At 41.2% G+C, this 15,560-nt stretch overlaps 1 protein-coding gene across 4 annotated transcripts in view; it reads right to left on the bottom strand.

The window, feature by feature from the left end:
- Positions 1-13,860, bottom strand: part of PIGB (phosphatidylinositol glycan anchor biosynthesis class B) — a 50,866-nt gene extending 37,006 nt beyond the window's left edge. For 3 of the 4 annotated variants that reach the window (XM_033919741.1, XM_033919743.1, XM_033919740.1), the window contains exons 1-5: positions 13,438-13,860; positions 8,095-8,230; positions 5,965-6,082; positions 4,572-4,676; positions 773-903 (exon numbers count right to left, since the gene is read on the bottom strand). In XM_033919741.1, coding sequence (XP_033775632.1) covers positions 773-903; positions 4,572-4,676; positions 5,965-6,082; positions 8,095-8,230; positions 13,438-13,561 — 614 coding nt within the window. In that variant the 5' untranslated portion in view covers positions 13,562-13,860. The remainder of the gene's footprint in view (positions 1-772; positions 904-4,571; positions 4,677-5,964; positions 6,083-8,094; positions 8,231-13,437) is intronic. The other variant, XM_033919742.1, reaches the window with a different exon arrangement.
- Between the last annotated feature and the right edge of the window lie 1,700 nt (positions 13,861-15,560).

The raw sequence follows: 15,560 nt of genomic DNA on the forward strand, positions 1-15,560 counted from the left end.
CTCCCCAGCCCCTATATGTTCTGTCTGTCTGTCCAAAACAGATTGTAAGCTCTTCCAAGCAGGGACCATCTATTGCATGTTAAATGTATAGCACTGCGTACACCTTCCAGCGCTTTAGTAGTAGTAGGTTGACCCCTTATTATATGATAGGGCTCTATATCCTGAGCTGTTTAGGTTGTTGGGTTTACATATTTATAGCTCAGTTGTCTGTATCCTTATTATTAATGATATCATCTTTTCAAGACCCAATAACCAGAATAAAATTAAAATAGAAATATACCTTCCCTAATCAGTCAGTCATCATAAATACAAATAGTCAAATTCATTCACATTAAAAAAAAAAAATCACACATAAATTTATATCATATAATGACAACATATATCACTTATATCACTAATGACAACAGTCTAGCTACCTTCCTCCCACTCCCTCTCAAGTATCTTCCTATAACACCTTATTTCACCTTTAGGAGCTCTCTTGTTCCTCTCTATAGAATGTTAATTGCAAGAACAAATTTGTGTTCCCCTACATATGCCAGGGCCTAGTATGACCTGTGGTAGCCTCAAGAAACAATGCAATTGGAAGACTCACTGACTCTTCAAAGACACTGTCCTGCAGTTTGAATAGTGCTATACATATAAAGAAACCCTTTAGTACGTGCTAAATGCTAACGCGTCCATAGAATATAATAGACGCGTTAGTGTTTAGTGCGTGCTAAATCAGCTAGCACACCTTAGTAAAAGGACCCCAAAATTAACTAAATTGTCTTACTTGCTCTTTGTCTTTGATCCTTGTATCGGATAGTAGTAAAGGGTAAAGATGGTAAGGACAGTTTCCATGGTGTTTGTTAACGTCCTAGTGCAACAATACCAGGTGAACCAGGAGCATAGCTGGCAAAAATACTTTAGTGAAAAGATAAAGGTTTTGTAAAATATTTCAATAATAATGGGATTACATGAAAATATCTGAACAACAAAACACATGGTAAAAGCAAACTAATGGGGGCCAATTACCAAGGAATTTCTCCCTTTTGCTCTAAAGGAAAAATGCTTAAGAGATAGGGCCCATATTTAGAAAACTAGACCCAACAGGATCACTGTGGAAATAAGGTGATAAGCGTTTCTGTATACTATATTGTTCATTTAAAAAATATATATATATTGTGAATAGAAATGGCGCAAGGTCATAAAGAGCACAGGACATCGGCCATCCTAATAATCATTAATTAGATGGGAGAAGATATCAGGTTAGTAATGGGAAGAATTTTGCTAGTTGGATGGTCTGCAGCAGCTAGCAGTGATGAAACAAGGACAGGAGACACAGAGCTCTGTTAACATGGTAAAAAATACCGGGTTGGGAGAGATTTACTTTTACCAGGCTAAGCTCACACAAATAGCATGCAAATCATATGCATGCTATTTGTCCAGAATAGCTCGGTAAATGAAGAGCAATTGCTAGGCACAGCTCCTCCTCCTGCCTGCAGCCGCTGTTCTCCTTCCCTCTGGCCCAGCTGATGGTGGCTCTGGAGCTGCACTCAGCAGAGAGCTGGCAGAGGGGAAAGCAGTGGCTGCCCGCTCAGCTGATTCGCAAATTCCCCTGCCGGCTCTAGAGTTGCAATCAGCTGATCAGGCTCCAGAGCCAGCAGGGGGAAACTCCAGTCAGCTGACCGCAGCTCCAGAGCTGGAAGGGGAATCCATGAATCAGCTGAGCCGGCAGGCACTGCTTTCCCCTCTGCTGGCTCTCAGCTGATTGTAGCTCCGGAGCCACCATAAACTGGGCAGAGGAAAGGAGAAGGGCAGATAGCTGCTGCAGGCTGGGTTGGTTTTTTGTTTTTTTTTTAAGAGGGGCACAACTGTTATACATGTTGTGTGAGCGCACAACAGCTACCAAAAATTTCCTCATAAAGGAGGGGGGGTTGTCTCTTTAGTGCATCACAAGGAGAGCTCAGTAGAATACTAATGAGCTCCTTGCAATGCATTTGCAGTGTTCTTAGTGGCTGTTACAAGGATCAAAAGCTGTATTTCCGTACCAGTAAGACTGCTTTAACGACTCTTACTGGCATGGAAAGCTTTTGAGCATCAGGGCCCATGTGATTGTTGTAGTAAACACTTTACAGTTAAAAATGTTAAGTATTAATACTGGAACATTCTTTACTTGCAGATCCTGATGATTTAACAATCAGGATCATATTCTTTGTTCAATTAGGGAATGGCTATTTTTATGCTGAATTCTTCTAGGATTTAACCCCTAAAGTTTGATGCTGTTATTTTCTCTTTTTTGTGATTCTGAATAAAAATGATTTTAATTAAATAAATACCCAGGCTCAGATTCTGATCTTTTAGAAAGAGGAGGATATAGTGGATGCTGCGGATGGGCAGACTGGATGGACCATTTGGCATTTATTTAACACTGTATCTGTGCCTAAAGTTCTTTAAAACACAGAGCTGCAAGATCTCTGGAGTGCTATTGAACTGATGTGAGGATGGACATTATCCAAGAAAAAAAGAGGTCAGGGAGAGGGCAGACATGCTGCCTCATAGCACCTGCCCATACTATAGAGAATGACACGGGGACAAATTTGTCCCTGTTGGAACTCAATTTCTCTGTCCCCGCCCCATTCCTATAAGCTCTGCCTTAACCGTACAAGCCTCGAACACTTTATAATTTTAGGGTTTGAGGCTTGGGCAGAGGAGGACAGAGCTTGCAGAAATGGGGCAGGGCCAGGAAAAGAACTCACCGGGACAGAGCGGAAAAATGAGTTCCTGTGGGAACGGGGGAAAAATTTGTCCCTGTGTCATTCTCTAGCCCATACTCTAAACTCCAACTAGAAAATTAACAGTGTCAGGTCAAAAGCGCGCCGGGACAAAGGCGCGCGCAGACAATTGAGTGCAGCGCGGAGGTGCGCGCCGCAGAAAATTACTGTTTTTACGGCTCCGACGGAGGGGGCGTGGGGGGGGAACCCCCCCACTTTACTTAATAGAGATCGCGCCGCGTTGTGGGGGCATGGTGGGGGGTTGTAACCCCCCACATTTTACTGAAAACTTCACTTTTTCCCTGTTTTTAGGGAAAAAGTTAAGTTTACAGTAAAATGTGGAGGGTTACAACCCCCCCAAACCCCCCACAACGCCGGTGCGATCTCTATTAAGTAAACTGGGGGGGGCTCCCCAACAAAACCCCCCATCGGAGCCCCTAAAAACTGTAATTTTCTTCGGCGCGCGCCTCCGTCTTGCGCTCAGTTGTCGGCGCGCACCTTTGTCTTTCGCGGGGTTGTCTATGAACCAAATTAACATCTAAGTGTCAGTTACTGAATCTGTTCAAAACTAAAATACTTTCAGCTATCAAAATGTATATCTGAACAGCTTCCCACCTACAGGGACCATGGATCAGACACACATAATTCTGTTCGGACCAACTAAACAGAACACAGGATTCAAGAGACTTTGGGGCCCTTTTACTAAAATGTGCTATGAAACAGGCTTAGCAGGTCCTAAATAAAGGAAGACTTCCCTGCTAGCCATTACTAGTGCTAATGATATTGTAATAACAAACACAAAAATGCAGACCAAAAATCGAACTGAGCACAGTACTTGTCTAAGAACAGAGTGAAGGTAGTTTACTTTGAAACGGAGCCCCGTTGGACTTATATAGCACGCGGATCTTTTCTTTAATAACCTTGACCTGCATACAGCAGATAAGTACTGTGCTCAGTTCAATTTCTGGCCAGCATTTTGGTGTTTGTTATTAAAATATCATCATTTGCCACAGGCATGCTATTTGGATGCAGAGTACTCTCCTACGGTGGGATAGCAACGGTGTGAACTCTTTAAGCACTTTTTGCACTTATATGTTTTGCACTAGAGAATGACACGGTGACAAAATTCATCACCGTTCCCGCGGATAAACGCGGGAAACCATCTTCATATCATTCTTTAAGGAGCGAGGGAAGAATCAGAATATGAATGGCCACAACCACTAACCCTCAAGCTTTGCTTTGAAGAATGCTGGTATAGAAGGACTGAGGTTGAAATAGACACAAAAAAATGACATGGGATTATTTCCCGCGGTTATCCGCGGGGACGGGAACGGTGATGAATTTTGTCACCGTGTCATTCTCTAACTATGGGAAAGGTCCTGGGATGTTTCACAGGTAAATACCCTTTTTGGGTGTACTAGTGTGACAGCTGTGCGAAGAGGGGCTTGGTTCCCACGGCAAACAGTGAAGACTGAAGACTTTCCCTACACATATAAATTAATTATATTATGTAATTATTTTATTACTGGTTAGTAGTGACTTCATATTGGTTTCCACCCCTGCTGTCCCTCTAAGAATCGGGTTGAGGGGAGATTTTTTTTTTTTTAGTACTGCATGAGTTCCACAGCGTTTTGAGTGCTTAGAGGAAAATATCTGATGCAAACTTTAAAAAAAAAAAAGAATGTTAATTTTTAAATATTGTTCCAAGGTATTCTGTTGGCTTTATACTGCCTTTGGCCGTTTATGATTCTCTCTCTGGCAATAGTTTGGATTTTTTTTTCTTTTTTGAAATTGTAACACCGGACAGTTCAGACTTACCACCCATTTTGCAGTTTCTGCATTCTGCAGGCGCCTTAGGAAGGAGTAAATCTTCACATCTGCAAGAGCTGATAGAAGGGCTTGTGCAAGTCTAGGTGCCCAAATCTACGTAAGCAAAAAAGGTTAAGGTCCGAGTATTATATTACTGGGTCACAAAATAACAGCAGACTGATCCAAAGAGTACTTTCAGCTGCTAATATCACCAATGAACTGCCGTTATCCAGTGGCATATAAACAAGGCTGTATATGTACAACAGCGGTCTAAACCACCACTGCAAACCAGATTTACAATTGGGCTTTTCCCAGTATTGTCCATGGGAAAATACTTAGTCACAACACTGACTCAAGAGTTACATATATTTTCATAAGGTGTCAGGGTTCATAGTCTCATCAGAACATCAAAGTACGGTAGTGAGGTTCAAGAAGGGATTAGATAATTTCCTAAAGGAAAGGGGATAGAAGGGTATAAATAGAGGAATACTATACAGGTCCTGGACCTGATGGGCCACTACGTGAGCGGACTGCTGGGCATGATGGACCTCTGGGTTAATCCAGCACTGCTTATGTTCTTAACAGCCATAGAGGCATCTGCGATTGGGGTGTGGAAGTCTTGCATCCTGCGCTTTCCCGTCAGGCTCCCTATCAACTGCTATTGCTTCCATAGCTTTCTCTTCCTCTGATTCAGGTTGGGCTGTTGATGCCCATATTATTCTCAAGCTCACAGGGTCTTAAACAGCAGTGGTTGGACAGGAAACAGGAGGGCTTAGCTCGCTGAGAACTGTCTAGCTTGGTCACAATTTCCTAAATGTACGAGTTCAGCTTTTATCCTTGTTCTATATAAAAATAAGTTTATGTGCTACTATTAAAATATGTGCGATTCTGTGTTTCACCCCTATAATAAATTTTAAATCGATAGACTGAACTGAACCAAACTTTGTATAGACCTAAGTCTTGGGGGGGGATCTGAATTTGTTGTTTTTCAAATTCTGGGAGTGCACAGGGGAGGGGCATAGGCAGAGATCAGTTGCCCTCTAGGCAGAGCATGCACTTGCCTAAGCACACCTGCCCTGCCAATGGAAGTTCATTTTCTTTTAACCCGGCTACTCGAAATGATATTGAGGGGAAACTCCAAAACTCACTGCAACTCATGGGTCCGAATGCCTCCCCCACTTTGTGCTGGAGTGAGGGAGCCTTTGGGCCCAATGCTTAAGAGCAGAAGTTAAATCTACTAGTGGACATAGGAAGGGGAAAAGCTGGTATGTTCCTATTTGCAAAGATGGAAGAGGGGTAGTAGCTAAAACCACAGCTATCTAGGTCATACTTTCACTTAGTTTTTTTTCAAGCAACACCAGAAATATGCTGCACCTGATTTTATTATTTAGAGAATACTCACCAGGAGCTGAACTTTATCAGAGTTCAGCAGGTCCAATATTTTATAGATACTCGCAAATACAAGGGGGTAGGTGTATCCTCTTAATCCCTCATTCCATTCCCAGGTCAAATAGCCATAACTGATATTGTTAAGGAAGTACTGCTAAAATGTAGACTTGGTTCATCTGCCTGAAATGTAAATCTGGGATGTTTTCACTAGAATGTCAATGCTGTTGATTACATTGCAAATAAGATATCTTGAGTAGATCTCTCATAGATCATTTTGTCACAGAAATAAAAGACCCAATATAACAATAGGGTTGACTATCTGTTAAATTATATTGAATAATACTTAAATCAACCTTATAGGTAAGGGTGGAAAAGACTTCAAGTGCTCAAGGAAACAGGGCTTTAGAACATTCTGACCCTGCTTCCAACTCTGGAACTATCATTAAGTCATTAAAAAACACCCTTATCCTCCTGTACTTCAATGCCAAGATACTATATAAAAAAAAGGGAAAACGAAAAATGGGTATCACAACAATTTAACAATAACTATTTCGAATCTAATCTAATTTCCATTTTATATACTGGATCAAGGACTCAAGCCGGTTAACAAAGATTTAAAAGAATATAATATAAAACAATAATGTGATATCACATTGGCAAAGGAAAAGAAAAAAATGTTTAAAAACTGCGGAGCCACAGCTTTGATCATCCACACTGATTAAGATAAGTGCCATTTTTTCATTGTATTTATTGTTTTTTTTGGAATAATATATGCATAACAAGAGAGAGAACATATGAGCACAGGTTGGATGACTGAATAACTTCAAGATCATATCAATTAAGGACCCATAAGTGCCATGATGGTCCTGGAATAACCTCGCTATGGCTCCCATGCAGGAGATACAAGACTGAGCACTTATTATTATCATCATGAATTATTAATAATTAATTTAAAAAAAATTTAGCAATCATTTTGAACAATATAATAATTTATCTTTGTTGAACTAATAGAAATAAAAAACTGGTAAATGTAATTAAACAATTAACAATACCAAAGTACCAGTTCTATACAACTTGGACTCCTAATAATATTAAGTTATAGAAATAAAAACTACATTTTCACTAGGAATAGAGAAAGTAGTTATAGACAATATACAGACCGCAAAAAGGCGGTATATCAAATGCATGGCCTATACCTATATTTTAAAGAATACCCCACCTTGTTCATAGAATACACATGAATTAATTTATGAGCTACTGCAGAATGCATAAAGTATTAAAGAGAAGGTTCAAGTTTGCTTGCAGGAAAGAATGAAGCACCTCATATTTCCCGTTCTAGCTTCTCTTTTTGCAGACCAAGAGAAGTATTCCAAAGCTGTGCCTGATTAAACTTAGGAGACTACTCAAGCTGCAATTTTTACCTGTTCCTGGAATGTGATTAAGGAGGTCTGTTCCATAAATCATATATATTTTATATAAATACCGACTTTAATCCCCAGTACAGGTGGTTGTTCATGTAGCCGAGTATCATATGCGGCCATCACAATAGTATGGATGCACTGGGGAAAATCAGCCAGAGTCCGATTTATGCACCAGAAGAACATGCTAATGTTCAGGTAAAAATACTTTGTTGAAGACATAGAGCAGAAAGAGTTTTAATTGATTTTCGTTTTAGAGACTCATTAGGGATATCTTGAAACCTTCAGCTGGGTGTCCACACAAGCATGAAATGACAAACTTGGTCACATTCATGGCTTATTTTGCATACCTAATTTTAGTGAAAAAGGTGGCTAATTTTAAAATCCATTTCATGCACATTCGTTGTGGATATCCTGAAAATCTAACTGGCCTGGGACAAGCCTGGGAACAAGCCTGGGACAAGCCTGGGACAAGCCTGGGAACCACTGGCTTACAGAACTAGGGAACCTGCTTCAACAGGTACTGATGGTTCCCATGGGTAAAATAGAAAGGTCAGGGGGGAATGACCAATGAAGAAAATACAAAGATCAGTAGAAGAATGACGAGCAAAATGCAAGATCAGTGCCTGAAACACCCACATTCAATTGTAAAACTGTAGCACAGGAAAGGAAGATAACTTATCTAACTGACAGGCAACACAGCCTGTAAGGAAATTAAAGGATATTTGAAAACCATGCGATGAGCCACTTCCAGCGACTGCCAGTATTCATCTGGAACAAAGCTTGTCTGAACCAAAAAGCAGTTGAGTGTTCGGAAAGCTGCACTCAACAAGAGCACATAAATGTTTTCACCAAAAAAACCTGAAATAAAACAATTGCAGCTTACCTCAATGGCAAAGATCTGATCAAGGATGATAACCATCTCTTAGTATAAAACATGAAAACCTTAACAAAATGTGGGGTTCTTGACTAAGCATTTTTCCCTTACACTAAAGCCATTTTTACCACAGCCACAAAAATGGCCTTAGCATTTTTCCCATACACTAAAGCCATTTTTACCACAGCCACAAAAATGGCCCTTAGTTTTTCCCATACACTAAAGCCATTTTTGTGGCTGTGGTAAAAATGGCTTTAGTGTATGGGAAAAATGCAAAGGCCATTTTTACCACAGCCACAAAAATGGCCCTTAGTTTTTCCCATACACTAAAGCCATTTTTACCACAGCCACAAAAATGGCCCTTAGTTTTTCCCATACACTAAAGCCATTTTTACCACAGCCACAAAAATGGCCTTAGCATTTTTCCCATACACTAAAGCCATTTTTACCACAGCCACAAAAATGGCCTTTGCATTTTTCCCATACACTAAAGCCATTTTTACCACAGCCACAAAAATGGCCTTTGCATTTTTCCCATACACTAAAGCCATTTTTACCACAGCCACAAAAATGGCCTTTGCATTTTTCCCATACACTAAAGCCATTTTTACCACAGCCACAAAAATGGCCTTTGCATTTTTCCCATACACTAAAGCCATTTTTACCACAGCCACAAAAATGGCCTTTGCATTTTTCCCATACACTAAAGCCATTTTTACCACAGCCACAAAAATGGCCTTTTTCCATTTTTTGTTAATTTAATGACCATGCATGATTGTTGCCATTATGCAGCCATTAATAAAAATTACCACCCCTTTTGTGGGCAATAACAAGTTACACGGTAATCCTGCGCTAACCAGTTAGCTTACAGTAATGTAGCTGTGGTGATTAGTACAGAACACCCACTCTAAAAAAAATTAAAAATATTTCTAGCTTGCAGTTACTTAAAACTGATTTGGCAGTTACTGTAGGGCCCATAAGATGCTCATGACATCAATAGTCTTACATCCCTTCTTGTTAAAGATTTGTATTCTTTTTAGAACCCCAGTAAAACCAATAAAGGCCCAGTTCAGCCAATCAAGCCAGTGTTTGACAGAAAATGTTATATTGGTCAGCCAGTAACGGCAACATCAGATTTTCAATAAATGAGAAAAACACCACCACCATACTAGATGTATAGTTTTTTAAATCTGGGAGAAACATAAAAAAATGTCCACAAAACCAGAAACAGAGCAGAAAACAAAAAATGTGGAACTGATGATCTTGATAAGAACTTTAATTTGAATAAGGTGCAGAGATTGACAAGATAAATTGTTCAATAATGCAAAAGAACACAGTATATGAATTGTGGTATAGACCCGACACGGGCCGTGTTTCGATTGTAAAACAACCTTCTTCCGGGGTCCAGTACTGCTAAAAATCAAACTCAAAATTTGCCAGAAATGCAACAAATTACCGTGCACAAACGAGTGAGGTCTACTAAATCTTTCTTTTTGGGGGCCACATTTAAAGCATCAAGAAATTCAAATAAAGTACATTGATAACTTCCATGTTCAATACCAAAGGCTTAGTTTTGCATACAGGCACAGTAGTACACTACACAAAAATGTTATGTGAATGAACATAATACGCTATTCGTAAAATAACATTGGTAAAACTGACCATCAGAACACTATATTTAGTTACATGTGCTAGTGAAAACAACCACTGCACTCTGCTCCAATATAGAACATATTACATTTCTACATTAAAGATATAATATTATAAAGGAAGAGGGACAGGTAGAGGTAATACTGTATTGGCCTAACTAAAAATAAGAGGTTTATGTGACCAGCCATTCTGGACCTTAAACCAAGTCATTTATAAAGAGAGCAGCTTTGTGTATGCCTACCTCTCAGTGCAGGATTATGGTCTGCTAGATCTGATGACCTGGGCCCTGATGCACTGACACCACGGTAAAAAAGACAGAACCAGAGTGGAATTGTCCCAATCAGAATGGGGCACACCAAAAAAAGTGTCCTTTAACTCATCTGATAAATTCAAATACTTTTATTCATCCAAAATCTCATAAATTCATCCAATGACTCAATGACCCGACTTGCACATGTTTCGGCCTAACCGGCCTGCCTCAGGAGTCTTGTGAGTCTTCGACGAGTGTATTAGAAAAACCATACAAAGTATAAAGATACACGCACCCTCTAAACACGGCTTTTGGAAGTCGTAAAGCAGTAAAAGTCACTGCGGCCTTGCTGCAACTGGAAAAGTCTGCAGTGCCTTTTACTGCTTTATGACTTCCAAAAGCCGTGTTTAGAGGGTGCGTGTATTTTTATACTTTATATGGTTTCTCTAATCACTCGTCGAAGACTCACAAGACTCCTGAGGCAGGCTGGTTAGGCTGAAACATGTGCATGTCGGCTCATTGAGACTTTGGATGAATAAAAGCATTTGAATTTATCAGATGAGTTGAAGGACACTTTTTTTGGTGTGAACCATTCTGATTGGGACAATTCCACTCTGATTCTGTGCTTTTAAGTTTGTGGTTTTGTTTCCCCTGTTTCATTTTGCACCACGGTAAAAAATACCATGGTGGGAGCGATTTTTTTTTTACTGGATGATGTTCAGCACAACAGCATGCAAATTATATGCATGCTATTTATGCAGAGCAGCCCCAGTCAAAGGGGGAGGAACTATGCCTGGCGCTTGCTCAGAAGAGCAGTCGCTAGCACAGCTCCTCCTCCCCATCCCTCCTATCAGAAAAATAATAATAATAATAATTTTCTTGCCACTGCTGCTTCTCTGTGCCAGTTCAGCTAATCACAGCAGGGGAATTCCTGATTAGCTGAACTGGAAGGACTCCCCAAAGCTGCTGATCCTAGGATGCACCGGGCAGGGGCCTAAGGCAGGAGCTTTTAGCATTCCCAGAGTAATTTTTTCTGGCTTTCTGCTAGCGTAGGGATCTCAAAGTCCCTCCTTGAGGGCCGCAATCCAGTCGCGTTTTCATTGAAAGCAGTGCATGCACATAAATCTCATGCAAATTCATTGGGGAAATCCTGAAAACCCGACTGGATTGTGGCCCTCAAGGAGGGACTTTGAGACCCCTGTGCTAGTGCTAACATTAGCAAATAGCCAGAAGTAAAACAAATAGGAAAAAGTCCCTTTTGATGGCCAAGGTACAAATGAGATTAACACAAAGGAAAGGCTCGCATATGGGCAGGCTAAGGAGAGTATGGCGTAGTGGTTAGGGCTGCAGCCTCAGCACCCTGAGGTTGTGGGTTCAAACCCCATGATGTTCCTCGTGACCCTGGGCAAGTCACTTAATCCTCCCCTACCCCAGGTACATTAGATAGACTGAGAGCCCACCAGAAGAGAAAGAAAATGCTTGAGGTAAAAAGGTAGTATAGAAGTCCCAACCCCATTCCTTAAGCCCATTTTTTTTAGCACAGCCCCTTAGAAAAATCAGAATCATCTGGGAAACACAAAAAGGCCAAATCACAATAGTGAAGGGAGAAAACCAGAATGAAGTTATTTATCAATAATTAAAGATCAACCAGAGACAGCAGGGGGGTGGGGTGGAGTTAGGTAAAGTGGAAAATCTTAACAGCACATCTAAATCGTGTCAGAGTTTAGGCGCATTTACTTAGACTCAAAACTTCAAAAGGTGTCACAGTTCATATACTCTCATAAGAACAGCTATAGAGGCATCTGCTATTGGGGTGGAGAAGTCTTGCACTCTGTATTCTCTCTTCGGGTTCCCTATCAACTGCTATTGCTTCCATAGCTTTCTCTAGCACTCATTCAGGTTGAGCTGTTGATTCCCATGCTACTCTGTTATTCTTTTTGTTGTGAAAATAACACTGAACTATGTATATAGTATAAAGCTCAAGCTCACATGGTCTTAGAAACGGCAGTGGCTGGACGGGGAACTGGGAGGACAAGTGGCCAGACTACGTACAGTTAGTAAAGTCACCATAGGGAAGAAAAAGAGTGCATTGGAGAAGAGCTGTGAAATCAGCCATTAGCAAAGTTTGAATGAGGCTCCCAATTTTTGCTGAGGAGTGGAAACTCCTCCCTAAACGAAGGTTCAAAGAGATCTTTCTGCTCTTGAAAGCTCACGTTAACTAGCCTAGTGATTCCCAACCCTGTCCTGGAGGAACACCAGGCCAATCGGGTTTTCAGGCTAGCCCTAATGAATATGCATGAGAGAGATTTGCATATGATGGAAGTGATAGGCATGCAAATTTGCTTCATTGTAAAATTATATCAAATGTTACAAAGAAATGCATACATTCTGCTGTCCAAGAAAGGCTATTAATTCAACGAGGTTTGGTTACGAGGCTTCTTTTCATTCATATAGAGCCAGTTCTGAATCTGTATTTGCTCCTTGCATCGTGGTGATGGGGTTATTGTGATGTCCTGTAAAGCAATAGTATTACGATCTTCCAGGTTTGCAATATTGAAGCTAGTTCTAATGAATTCTTATTAGATTAATTAGGAACATACTGAAACCTTTATCTATTTGTAGTGCATCAGTGACTATCAGTGCTTTAAAAGTCCAGCACGAAAGATGGGCTAGTTCAGTGGTTCCCAACCCTGTCCTGGAGGAACACCAGGCCAATTGGGTTTTCAGGCTAGCCCTAATGAATATGCATGAAGCAAATTTGCATGCCTATCACTTCCATCATATGCAAATCTCTCTCATGCATATTCATTAGGGCTAGCCTGAAAACCCAATTGGCCTGGTGTTCCTCCAGGACAGGGTTGGGAACCACTGAACTAGCCCATCTTTCGTGCTGGACTTTTAAAGCACTGATAGTCACTGATGCACTACAAATAGATAAAGGTTTCAGTATGTTCCTAATTAATCTAATAAGAATTCATTAGAACTAGCTTCAATATTGCAAACCTGGAAGATCGTAATACTATTGCTTTACAGGACATCACAATAACCCCATCACCACGATGCAAGGAGCAAATACAGATTCAGAACTGGCTCTATATGAATGAAAAGAAGCCTCGTAACCAAACCTCGTTGAATTAATATCCTTTCTTGGACAGCAGAATGTATGCATTTCTTTGTAACATTTGATATAATTTTACAATACATATCCAATGAAAGGGAATGTAATACAGAGAGTCTTTTACTTTGAACTCCTGGAAATATATGGGGGTGTTAGTGGAAAGGCCTCTTTACCTCTCCCGTGCGCGGAGTTTGCAGCCTCTTTGTTGTACAGCTTGGACTTTCTTTTCCTGAGGCGGATTGTCTCCGAACTCTGTGATCGACGGCGGAAGAAAACTCGAGCCCTAATCGCTTCCATTCAACGACCCGTTGGTTAGTGGGAACGAGCTTGAGCATCCATAACCACCGCCTCAGTTCCGCCTTCCTTGTCGGGTAAAGTACACGTGCTCGACGCACCAATCACAGGCATCCAGCCTGAGCCAACCCCCCGAATAGGTAGCCGTGCCTAAAATGTTATTCGCTTTCTGCACTGTGCCCAATACGTGACTGCCAAAAACTGCAGAGCCTGTGACATTAGCAGCATTAAAAAGGAAACGTGTTCAGGACTGAAACTAAAACGCTATAGAGTTAGGTCGCAAGGCCAAAGCGAGGCTTGGAACGCACTGTCAACGCCTCTTGGAGCGTCACTCAGTATGAGGCTTTGAATGCACCGAGAGATGCTATTGGAAGACCAGAATGAGGCTACGAATGCACAGCGATTCGGCAGGACGGCAACTCTACCGGTGCGGATTGCTACCGATTCGCGCATATTGTGCTTAGTAGCAATTGAGCGGGTATTTTAAAACAACTAGAACTAAAAGTGCGATAAGAGGTCGCCCAGACTATGTTTTATGTAATTATAACTTTTTCATTCATTGTCTTCGTGCACACAGCTACGAGCTTCCGTGATAAATTTGTTTTGCTATTTGGCAAAAATAAGCACCTGCTTAAAAACAACCTGCGAAAATCTGCTCCAGTACAGGGTCCTGGCCTTATCAATACTTTGTAACGGTCTGCTGATGACTTTGTTGAGAATGTCCACCCTCCAGCCCACTGCAACGTGAAGATTTAGAGGGGGACCCCTAGGCATCTTGCGGTGGGTGGGGGGGGCAGATTTCAATCCATCAGTGTTGCCACTAGAACAAATAACACTGCTCTTCCCCCCAACCTCCCCCCCAAAAAAAAACCCTGGAAAAAAAAAATTTAAAACTTAGATTGGGATGGTGCCTACCATCTGAGGTCCTGAAAAAGTTACAGTTTTAAAATAAACAACTAGAAACTTGTCATTCATTGAGATTTATTAACTGCCTTTTCCTTAAGATCTTCACCTAAAGTGGTTTACTATACATTGACTAATAATCAGGTACTCTAGCAGTGTTTCTCAACTTCTTCAAGCCAAGTACCCCTGCCCAAGCTCCGCCCTAGACCCACCCAAGCTCTGCCCCTGACTCCACCCCCATAATAATACTAATTGTAATGCAATTCCTTCCATCCATTTTTCATATACACTTCTCCCTCCGTATCCACGGGGGTTAGGGGCAGAGCCGGCCCGTGAATATTAAAAAAAACGCGAATAATATTTGGGCCGGTACTGCCCCTAACCCCTGCTTCCCCCCGGTTATTTTAAGCCCTGTAAGCCCCCATTAAGCCTTACGTGGTGGTCTAGTGGGTTTTTGGGGCAGGAGCAATCTTCCCACGCTCCTGCCCCATGCAGATCACTCACAGGAAATGGCTTGAGAGACTACAGCAGCTCAAGGCAGCCATTTCCTGTGAGCGATCTGCATGGGGCAGGAGCGTGGGAAGATTGCTCCTGCCCCAAAAACCCGCTAGACCACCAGGTAAGGCTTAAGGGGGGGGGGGGGGCTTATAGGGCTTAAAATAGCCTGAAAAATTAAAATGGGTTTTTGGGTTTAAAATTGAAAATAACCAAATCCGCGGATGCTGAAACCGCTGATTCGGAGGGGGAACTGTACACACAATATAATCTTATTCTTGTAATTTGTTTTTAATGTAAAATTAAATCATGACACACAGCCAGAAGCACACAAGACAAGGGTATCATACACGTGCTCAAGAAGCAACGTTGGCCTTTTTTAGTTGGTGGGGGGGGGGGGGGTCCAAACAAAGTTGTGTCTTAATACATATCAAAATTCCCAAAGTCTGAAATCACCCTTATCCTTATTAGCACCAAGAAGACTTCAATACCAAAGATAAGGGTGATTTCAGACTTTGAGACCCCCGATATGTTTTCATTTCAATCATTTTTATTGAGCATAAAAGAATAATACAAAAAGAATAGAAATGAAAACAGCAAATAT

This window comes from Geotrypetes seraphini, chromosome 14, assembly GCF_902459505.1.
Source record: "Geotrypetes seraphini chromosome 14, aGeoSer1.1, whole genome shotgun sequence".
Taxonomy (NCBI): Eukaryota; Metazoa; Chordata; class Amphibia; order Gymnophiona; family Dermophiidae; genus Geotrypetes; species Geotrypetes seraphini.